Raw genomic sequence first — 10,045 nt, 5'->3', positions numbered from 1 at the left:
CACCCTGAGGAATCAGGAAACTACGCTTCAGAGTAGCTCCCATAATCTAGATGGAGTAAGTGCAGCCTGTTCCTTAGCTACGATATCAGATACTACCTTGTATTGCGATTATTTTGGAGCCGCAAAGCTCAGTTTCTATGTATTTCTGGAAAGTACATCCATAAAATATATCCCCAGTGACCAAGATGGGCTGCAAAAAGTGACTATCAATCTTAGAGCTCTCCGTGAAGCTATTTAAAGCGTCAAAAAGGAAACAAAGGGGTGAAACTGTCTCCAGTTGATAAATCTATTACTCAACACAACAGTGAGTGCCTATTCAGCCATGAATGAAGCGAATCAGTATGAGTTAGGCTGTGTCAAACCTCAACCGCCAATGTGGTACAAGCAAGTGCGATGCCCCTCATTGATTATCTCACATTCGCTCCAAGATCCTTAAGTTCTCCGCTAAACCTCTAAGGAATACAATCTTCAAGTGAGATGAATCTGAGACCACAACGATTCGGGCAATATGGGATCACGTGCTCTCGTGACAAAGCGACGCGGTCCATCGCGCTTGAAGGATCACCAGACTGCTCGATCGAATGTCTTCATTCATTCGCCTTTAACTCCTCCTCTTCAAAATCCACTCGACTACACCCTTGTATTCATCCTGGTACCTTGAATACATACAAACCCCAAGCAGATCCGGTGCTATTCACCTGTTGCGTCATCATCGATGCCCCGCACTTATGGTAAAAGAGCAAAGCAGACGCGACTTTCTTTTGCTCCGATAGCCCTGTCGCAAGATTCTGCCGAGGATGCCGACGAGAAGAGTGGTCGCAAGGCTACTTTGCGCTATGCGCATCCGTCGTTGCCCACTATCCGCAGTACTCGGTCCCAGCCAAATGGGCCATCAAGCAGAAGCATGTCGCCGGTTCCGTTCGTGAAGAAATCCTCAGCGGACCAGCAAGGTTCCGTATCGGAGGCAGAAACTTCTGAACAGTCTACCCTCACGAAAAAGAAGAAGAAGAAGAAGCCGAAGAAGAATAGGCAGGAACAAAGGAAGAAGAAAGACAAGAAGGGAAAGGAAGAAAAGGACAAGAAAAAGAGTGAAGGTGGGTAAATTGAGTCTTAAACGGTGGTAGTATCTTATCCTGACTGCATGGAGAAACCGCAGATGAACTACCACAGCATTCTACTTCGGAGACCAAGGTGCCTGTCGGCCGAGAGAGCGAAAGCGATGGCGACGAAGAAGCTCTTGCTAGTGCTCGAAAAGTAAGGGAGGCACAAGCTCTCAAGCGGAAGAGATCTCAGACCCCGTCCGACACCGCGCACTCCCCATCTCACAATCCTTCACTTTCTGCGAAATCCAGCGATAGTGATGCTCAAGATATAATCTCTTGTCCTCGACGGAAAATACGACGGAAACTACGACGAGGTCCCACACAACAGCCTACTATTGTGCTGGATGATGATGACTCTGATGAAGGACCTATTTCAACCCCGGCAAGAAAACGAAGGAGGGCCATTGATGCTCAGCCACCGCAGACACCAGAACAAAACTTGGACCAAGACGAGCTAGATCTCAGGGAGGACCTTGAAGATCTTCAAGACTCAGGTAGGCCTACATATCTATGATTCGGCATCTTATTCCTTAATTATTGACCGTCTTGCTAGTGGTGAAGGAAACACGAACCAGAGGAAGGCTGGCAAATTCTGCGCGAGCCCAAAGACAACAACACCTAGAAGCGTTACGCCGTCGGAGAGCTGGTGCAAAGGAAACCAATGACGAAAGATCAGGGACTCCAAAAAGCGCATCGGAGAGCGAGGGTGAAAGCAACGACGAAGATGGGGATGAAACTGAGGGCGAAAACACTATCATGCAGCCTCGTTTCCGCCAACGAAACGAGGATAGTGACGTTGAATCCTCCGTGGCAAGCGATGAAGATCTTGATCGTTATGAAGATGATTTCGTTCTAGAAGATGGGACTCTCGGCGCACCGAGCAGTCTCCCGGATATGCCATTCGAATTCACCCGTCATGCATACAAGCAACTGAAGGATTACTTCCAAGACGCAGTGGAATGGATGGTATTCAATCAGCTTAATCCAGCCTTTGAGCGCTCTAGCCCAGTCTACCAAGTCGCATTTTCAAAATTAGAAGATGAGGTTAAAGGCCGGACTGGATCGCAGTTGATTTCCTCGGTTTGGAACGCCAACTTCCGCAACGCCCTCATGGCAAGGCCTCACATGGAAGTTACCGGATATCCAACGCTAGAGAACCATCCTTGCGATGCCTGCAACCGATCCGGCCATCCAGCCTCCTCCGACATGAAGCTGCATGGAAAAGCATACTCATTGGAGACGTTTGAACCGTTGTCGGATGAGGCTAGTGACGCCGAAGAGGATGGACAAGAACGGGATCGAAATGGACATGTTCTCCCCGATGAGAACACTCGATTCTTGCTGGGAAGGTACGTTCGATACCGTTCACTCTCTATTTTCCCCCAAGCATAGCTCACACATAAACTCCCAGACACTGCAAAAACAGAGCTACCATGGCCCATACTCTCATCCATTGGCGCTTTCGCCTTAATGAATGGGTAGTAGACCACCTTAAACGAATGGGCTACATGTCCGACAAGGAAGTGTTGAGGCGGAGCCACTGGAGCCAGAAGAAAAGGGCCAAAAAAGCCGCCGAAGCCGTCGGCTTGATGGTTTACGAGGGCGAGATAAAGAAGCTCTGGCGAGATTTCCATATCGACCTCAGATCGGCTCGAGAATCCATCGTATGTTCATTCTATCAAAATCTCACCTTCGTCCTCTTCATAGGATATAGACTGATATCTATATAGACGCTTGGATAGTGCCTCATCCAAATCTCCCTAGTATCCTTCGAATCCAGCCTGTCCATATCTTTGCTCGAGATACTATCTATTATGGGCTTTGACAAGCTCACTTTTATTGTTATTATCTTTTTACCCCTCAAACCTACATACACCTGGATTCATGGTCCACTCATGTCATCCTTTATCTCTGCTTCTTGTTTATCTTGATGGTATTTTTTTTTTTTGGCACGCTCGGTTGATACCCCAGGTCTGACATGGCCTTTCATAACGAATTTCTTTCGAACGTCTTTTCCTTGGTTCTGCTCTTATTGTGCTTTTTAGCTGTTTTCTCACTTGATGCAACCTCTTGGATGCCAATTCAATACTGTTTACGATCATGCCTCTAGAATCATTCACGTTCCATTATCTAGAAACATATGTCGACCAAAATAAGTAAAAAACGACATCAGTGAAACGAAAAAGAAAAGGAATCGGTATGACTTATACAAATACATGCATTGCCCGCTCCAGGACTTCCAGAAACAGAGGCATGAGGGGAGAAGAAGAAAGGTACATAGAAGGATCAAAGACTCCGAAATGACAGATGGATGAAAGCCATTCCCATAACCATTAAGTCCATTCTTTTTTAATGCCGCGCCGGCCCAAACCCGTGAATTATATTTTGGAAATCGCAGGCGATTGTTCAATCAGATGCTTTGTATACCCTTTTCAAAACGCATGCGGGTTGTGTTGTCATGCATTGCCGTTTTTTAAAATTTACTGTATTTTTTAGGTCCATTCAACGCGTGGTTCGATTTGTGTATATCGGGAACACCAGACAGAGTCATTGTTGACACACTGATCTGCCCCAGGCAGACCGATGGCGTACAATGCTGCAGGCTCTACAGCAACAGGCGGTTCGAGCGTAGACTATAGGTTAAAGCTGTTGATGGCTGATCATTGACACCTGTTGCGGTCTTTGCCTTCACTAGCGATGTCCATTTACAGAGTAGGTTGAGCCTGCTTCTGCTCCTCGGAAATCGCACCGGGGGTGAGCATCTACAGAAAAGGCTTGATCAGCAATCGTGCACGATTTAAGTTCCCAAAAGCATAGCGTCAAGAAACAAGAATAATGGCGATAATTCAAAATATGGATGTGTCGTCTTGTTGGCGTGATCGTCGATGGGTAAAAGAGTTTTCACCGCGTCTCGGCTTTCGGGCGCAACCGGAAGATAAGGCGAACAATGACGGTAATGACGATAACGGACATTGGAAATGCATAATAACATAAAATTTCAGATATGACCTACCTCGTTGGCACCCTTGATCATGCCCTGCTCACGCTCCATCTGAACGTACTGCTCCTCCTCCGCATAGGCGAGCGCGAATGGGATACCGACAAGGAAAGCACTGGTGCTGATAACCCAGAGTGCCCGACCGCTGAACATGAGACTGGACTTTGTGAATGAGGTGATGGAGGAAACTGTGTTGTTGACCTGGCGGCGGGCGGAGGGAGGGATCATGTCTTTCAGAGCGGACAGACGCTCGTAGAAGGTCTCGCCGTCGAGCTCGATATCGGAGTCCTCGGATATTTCAGACTCTATTTTCATTAAACATATTAGAACATTGGTTAAACAAGGAGGTCTTCACGCCGGAATCAAGATGGCTACGCGGTGTGTTTGGGCCAGCAGCGTGGTCGGCGCAGGCAGTGCTGCCGGAAACACAGGCCGGGAGCACGAGTGATTCATCTCACGCACACAGGAAGGTAGCCTCGATACCGTTGAATCCGAGGGAATGCACTAGAGTACTAACCGGTATCAGTGTAGTCATCATCTTCGTCGTCCGAGGCAAGAAGAACGTTGTTCTTGGTGACCTGGGGCTTCTCCTGGGCGTAGTGTTCGTCCTCGACTTCTTGAAGCTGAACCATGTTGACTATGGGTTATTAATTGAATGGAAATTTATAAAGTATATGAATGGGCGAGGCGAATTGACGGCGTTGCGATATTGGATGGAGTTGAAATTGAGAGGTGACGGAGATTGATGGGTAAATGGAGAGGACTGCGGATTCGACGTCGTCCGTACCAACTTTTTTCCCGAGCCAAACGGGGCTAAAAGCGGCAATGAGTTTCGGCCCCAGTACTCATACTGTAGCGCAGAGAAGAAGAATCTCTACTTTATCTAGCCATACAATTACCATTAGATGAGAAATATAGTGAAACACAACGCTCGAGAACACATGTTTTGATGTCATTCGTTTTAATTACATAGAGGGAAGAAAACTGTCGGGCGTCACGCCCTTCTCTTAACTATACTATACAATAAGCAGCGGCTTCTATCTATACCCTGGATTATTCCTTCTCTGGACTTCACTCCATTCACCTTCTTCCCAACTTCCACCTGGCGATCCTTTCTTGAATCTCCTCCCATGGGAAAGAACGAAGTTTATATCCCTCCAGTTCGCCTTCCTGCAGAACCACAGTTGGCTTACCAGTGCCTTGTCCCTTGTTCTGGACGTTACCACCGAAAACCTGTCGGGCAACCCGGCGCAGATCCTCCACGGTCAATGCATCGATATGATCGCACATCTCTTTCACTCCAACCTTGCGGCCATGCACCTGAACCTGGCGTCCGAGGTCCTCCAATTCGACCATTCGTGACTCCAGGTTCATGAGAAGAGAGGAGCGGAGCTGATTCTTTGCACGGTTAACTTCCTGGGCCTGCAAGGCAGAGTAACCGTTGTCGAGAGTCAGTGCCTGCAGTTCGCGGCACATGACCTCAAGCATCTCAGGCGTCCGGGTCGGACTGCAGGAGGCAGAGATTCCAAAGATTCCGCTGTCAGTGTAGCTATGGTTAAAAGCAATACAGCTCTCAACCCATCCATGCTGGTTCAACACGTTTGTGTAAAGGCGTGAGTACATACCCTTGCCGGGACCGCCTGCAGAGAATGATCCACCACCACCGAGCAGTGTCTGGAGGGTTGCGAGAGCATAGATGTCAGGGTTGGAGATGGGAAGAGCCTCAAATGCGAGATGGATATGGCTCAAGCGAGGAAGCATAGGGTTCGCCGGAGGGCGAATTGGAGGGAGAGCGAGGAAACCGCCAGTATAATGAGAAGGGCGTGTCAAGTTGAATGTTGACGGTTCCACCAAAGAAGGATCCAATGGTGACACGGAGCCCTTCTGCGATCCGGAAAGGCTTTTGAGGAATGGAAGTTTTGAAAGGAGACTGGACTCGGACTTCGGGGATGCAGGAGTGGTCGATGTGGTAGACGATGGCGTGAACTGGGGAATTGTAGGCACTTGCCCTTCTTCGACGGCCGACTGGGAGTTCGACAAAGTAGTTTCAATGCCGGTTCCCGATAGAACAGGACCATTGCTCGACTTTTTCCCCTGCATATCACCGAAGTACTGCTCCGTGAGCTTGACAGCTACATCATGCGGCACACCGGCGAACGCAACGACCATCCTGTCAGGGTTGAAGAAGACTTCGCGATATTTATCCACAACCGCTTTGTTAATCTCTCCCAATCTTTCCTCCGGGCATAATAGAGGGTTTCCCAATGTGTTATCCTTGTAGGCGGCCATATGTACCAGCTCCGGTAGAATAAGCTCCGGCTTGGCCCAGATCTCGCCAATCTCATACTCAGCTGTACCCAGCTGCTGGAGCACCTCCTCTTCTGTGATGAGCGGATCACGAATTGTCTCAGCCAAAAGCCCCAGAGTTGTTGGGACAGCCGAGTTGAAACTGGCGGACTGGTACATCAGCGACTCTCGTGAAGAGGCGCACTGAATATTTCCTCCAAGGCCCTCAAGAACTTCAAGCATCTCGTCACTAGACCGCTTCTTAGTCGACTTGAATGCTAGTCGATCCATTATGTGGCTAACTCCTCGTAGACTCTCATCCTCGTATCGGGAACCGGCGTCGACGTAAACTCCAACACCAGAGAAGGGGCCTGGCAAAGACTCAGTAGCGACACGAATTCCATTCGGCAAAGTGGTGATCTGGTCGAGCTCAACAGGATCCTATAAAATTGTGTAAAGGCATGAGTTAGTCGAGAACATCAGACCAAACGAGCACCCAACATTTCGGCATTACCTTGGAACCGGCCTCGTTGACAGTAGCGAAGCTCCTTGAAACGGAACGAGGCGCGCGGGCGAGTGGTTTCGCGGACTCAACTGCCCGCAATACTGAGCGACGCATCTTGTCAATCTTGAATTCAATGTATTCGGAGGAGACTGAATTCAGGTGCTCCTTGTGTTGTCGGAGAGAGCAGTTTTCCGGAGGCCACCGCAAGGATTTGGATGAAAGCCGAGATCCCATGGCTTATCTAATCCGGTCTGTTTTCATTCCTTAATCAAACCAACGAAAATGACGTCGACTGGAAATATTTTCCTCCTTTTCATTTCATTTCAAATACTGTCTTAGTCTTGGTCTAGATCCTCAAACTAGGTGTGGCAACAGCTTAGGAGGCCTTTGTTTTCTATCTCTGTTCGCTCGACTACGTCCTTCCATGGCATCGTTATTTATACTATCCGACAAAGTTTTGGAACAATGAATTGCTTTTAAAGCCATACACACATCTATCACGTAAACTCTAGTTCTACCGCTATTTGATGATTGTGCAATCAATTGTAGATATATCTCAACTGAGTCTGTTACGAATTCGCCGTAGCCCATGCTCTATACCAGTCAAGGCAAGAGGCATTCGCAACACTGGCGCCGATCTTGATATTCAGGCCGCACAAAATCTGTTTCACGGCATTCTCGACTTTCTTGCCATTGGACGTGACCGGAATCTCCGGACAAGCGTCCACTATGCCCGGGACATGCCGAGGGCTGAGCTCCTTGCGGATAGTTGCTTGAATACGTGCTGCCAGCTCCTGAGGTATGGTCTTTTCCTGCGAGGCCAACTTCACGAAGAGGACAACAGTCTCATCTGTATCAATTCCGTCTCGCCTCCGTCCGATGCACAAGGAATCCTCCACTTCTTCTGCGAAGTGTTTGAGCAGTATATTGTAGATTTCTGCACTTCCGAACCTAACTCCGGCCGGTTTCAGGACGCCATCGCTCCGACCTAGCATGACCACCCCTCCAGTCTGAGGATCCAAGCGCACGAAGTCTCCATGATGCCAAACTGATGGTCCGAAAATATCAAAATAACTCTTGCGGTATTTCTCTTCACCAACAGCCCCAGGTGGCCAGAACATGACCGGCTGTGCAGGGAAAGGTTTTGTACAGACAAGATCGCCGGGCTCGCCAGACGCGCTGATATCGTTACCTGCGTAGTCGTATACAGAAACAGCCATGGCTAGGCTGCGACATTGAATTTCACCCTTGTACACTGGCAAGATAGGGCAGCAGGAACAAAACAAGGACAGAATATCTGTTCCGCCAGTGATTGAACCCAGCATGATATCAGGGTGAAAGGATGAGTAGACGTATTCAAATGTGGAGGGCGCCAGCGGAGAGCCAGTGCTAAATATCGCTCTCAGAGTTTGCAGTGTTACCGGCCGGTGGGGGTGCTTTCGCGGATTCAGGGAAGCCTGCTCCAAGATAGACAGGTACTTGGCTGATGTTCCAAAGTGGGTTATCTTCAATTCATCGATTAGACGTGGCATGGCCATCTCTCCATTTCCGCCTTCAGAGTCAAATGGTCGAAAGGGGGAACCATCGTACAAAACAATGGTGGCACCACTGGCAAGTCCGGAGACCAGCCAATGCCACATCATCCAGGTGACAGTAGTAAAGTAGAACAAGCGGTCTCCGGGGCGAATGTCGCAATGGAGCATGTGCTCCTTTTTATGCTGCAGCAATGTTCCAAGCGATCCATGAACAATAGGCTTAGGTGCCCCTGTCGTACCAGAAGAGTATAATATATAGACGGGGTGACCAGGCTCTAAGCTTGCAAATTCAAGAGGAGCCGAAGGGTCGCTGGCGGCAGAGAGGAAAGACTCATATGTAGATACCTTTCCCTGAGCTGGTGACAGCTCCTCAAGATTGATCTGATGTGACTTGATTGTCTCGAATACAACAAGCAGCTCCAGATTTGGCAGTCCTGGAACAATTTGGCGAATTTTGGCCTCTGCCCCATGCACTTTACCATTATATAATGAAGCATTGTCAGCGAATAGAATCTTCGGTTCTATCTGTTTCAGGCGCTCTAACACTGCGTGCACACCCGTGTCCGGGGAGACACCAGTCCAGAATGCTCCTATGGAACTTGTCGCCAGCATAGCGACAACGGTATTGGTATGGTTCCCTAAAAACCCTGCCACACGATCCCCGGACTGTAAGCCCGCTTCCTTTAGCGAGCTGGCACATTGCCGAACGCGTTCGCGCAGCTCTTTCCATGAAACATACTCTCGTTCCGACTCCGTAGCAGCGATTATCGCCACCTCATTCTCATCGAGCGCGCTAGCTGGGTAGAGAAGATTCTCGGCGAAGTTCAGTCTACTACCTTCGAAGAAGTTGGGTCTAGGGAAGAGATCTCCATCAGATTCTAGGACCTGTAATACTTGTTAGAAGAAGAAGAGACTTTGCTGTTAGGTAACCACGACCAGGGAGATGCCAAGGGGCCATGGCACGAGACCTGCAAATACTTACACGGTCATATGGTTTATGAGACTTTATCGCTGTATAGTGCCATATCCGCTCCCAGAAGAGTGCAGGCTTCGAGATACTCCAACGCCAAAGGTCATTGTAGCTCTTCAAAGACAGATTGTGCTCTGCGTTTAGCTTCATCATGAAGTCATATATCTGCGTGTCTTGCGGAGAACTATGCCGCCATAGTTCTTTTGAACCGGTGGGAACCCCATTTGAGGACATGGCGAAAGCGATTAGGATAGGTATATTCCTACTGAATAATGTCCCCTTCGATCAATCTTGTTCAATTGCGGAGAAGAAATCAATCACCTTTTGCCGGGTGACAAGCACTATTAGTACTGTACCTCGGTGTTAAGAAATGGTTCGATTTGAAATCTGGACCCTCCAACTTTGGCACGGAGTACGATTGAGCTGATCAGTGACTTCCGGACATAGTAGCTAAAGATTAATGACTGGTACAGAGCAAAGCAAATCTATAGGTAAGTCTAGGCAATGGCCAAGGGCCTAATCGGGGGATCGTGGGGGCGGGAGATTCCGGAGAAGAGACAGACAAGAACCCCCCGCTTTACCCTACTTAGATAGTAGAAGGCGACCGACTCCGATTCAATGGATGCTTATTACTGTGTACTATTACCA

General features: G+C 48.7%; 4 protein-coding genes across 4 annotated transcripts; 1 reads left to right on the top strand and 3 right to left on the bottom strand.

Annotated features, from left to right (window-relative positions):
- Positions 1-1,859: 1,859 nt before the first annotated feature.
- On the top strand, positions 1,860-2,867 carry AO090001000379 (uncharacterized protein; the record flags this gene model as incomplete). The annotated part of the gene is made up of 2 exons (XM_023234521.1): positions 1,860-2,452; positions 2,834-2,867. 2 exons carry the CDS (start codon positions 1,860-1,862, stop codon positions 2,865-2,867), a joined length of 627 nt encoding a protein of 208 aa, XP_023089638.1.
- A 941-nt stretch (positions 2,868-3,808) lies between these two features.
- Positions 3,809-4,733, bottom strand: AO090001000378 (mitochondrial import receptor subunit TOM22; the record flags this gene model as incomplete). Its single annotated transcript, XM_001818852.3, has 3 exons — positions 3,809-3,865; positions 4,117-4,406; positions 4,619-4,733. The coding sequence occupies 3 exons, from the start codon at positions 4,731-4,733 to the stop codon at positions 3,809-3,811; spliced, it is 462 nt and encodes a 153-aa protein (XP_001818904.1).
- A 448-nt stretch (positions 4,734-5,181) lies between these two features.
- AO090001000377 (mitochondrial-processing protease subunit alpha) lies at positions 5,182-7,006 on the bottom strand (the record flags this gene model as incomplete). Its single annotated transcript, XM_001818851.3, has 2 exons — positions 5,182-6,828; positions 6,902-7,006. 2 exons carry the CDS (start codon positions 7,004-7,006, stop codon positions 5,182-5,184), a joined length of 1,752 nt encoding a protein of 583 aa, XP_001818903.1.
- Positions 7,007-7,461: 455 nt separating this feature from the next.
- On the bottom strand, positions 7,462-9,631 carry AO090001000376 (acetoacetate--CoA ligase family protein; the record flags this gene model as incomplete). The annotated part of the gene is made up of 2 exons (XM_001818850.3): positions 7,462-9,312; positions 9,410-9,631. 2 exons carry the CDS (start codon positions 9,629-9,631, stop codon positions 7,462-7,464), a joined length of 2,073 nt encoding a protein of 690 aa, XP_001818902.1.
- Between the last annotated feature and the right edge of the window lie 414 nt (positions 9,632-10,045).

The sequence above is a fragment of the Aspergillus oryzae genome, chromosome 2 (assembly GCF_000184455.2).
Source record: "Aspergillus oryzae RIB40 DNA, chromosome 2".
In the NCBI taxonomy this organism is placed as follows: domain Eukaryota; kingdom Fungi; phylum Ascomycota; class Eurotiomycetes; order Eurotiales; family Aspergillaceae; genus Aspergillus; species Aspergillus oryzae.
Note: the sequence above shows the minus strand (reverse complement) of the source record. Positions and strands in the feature narration are given on the sequence as shown.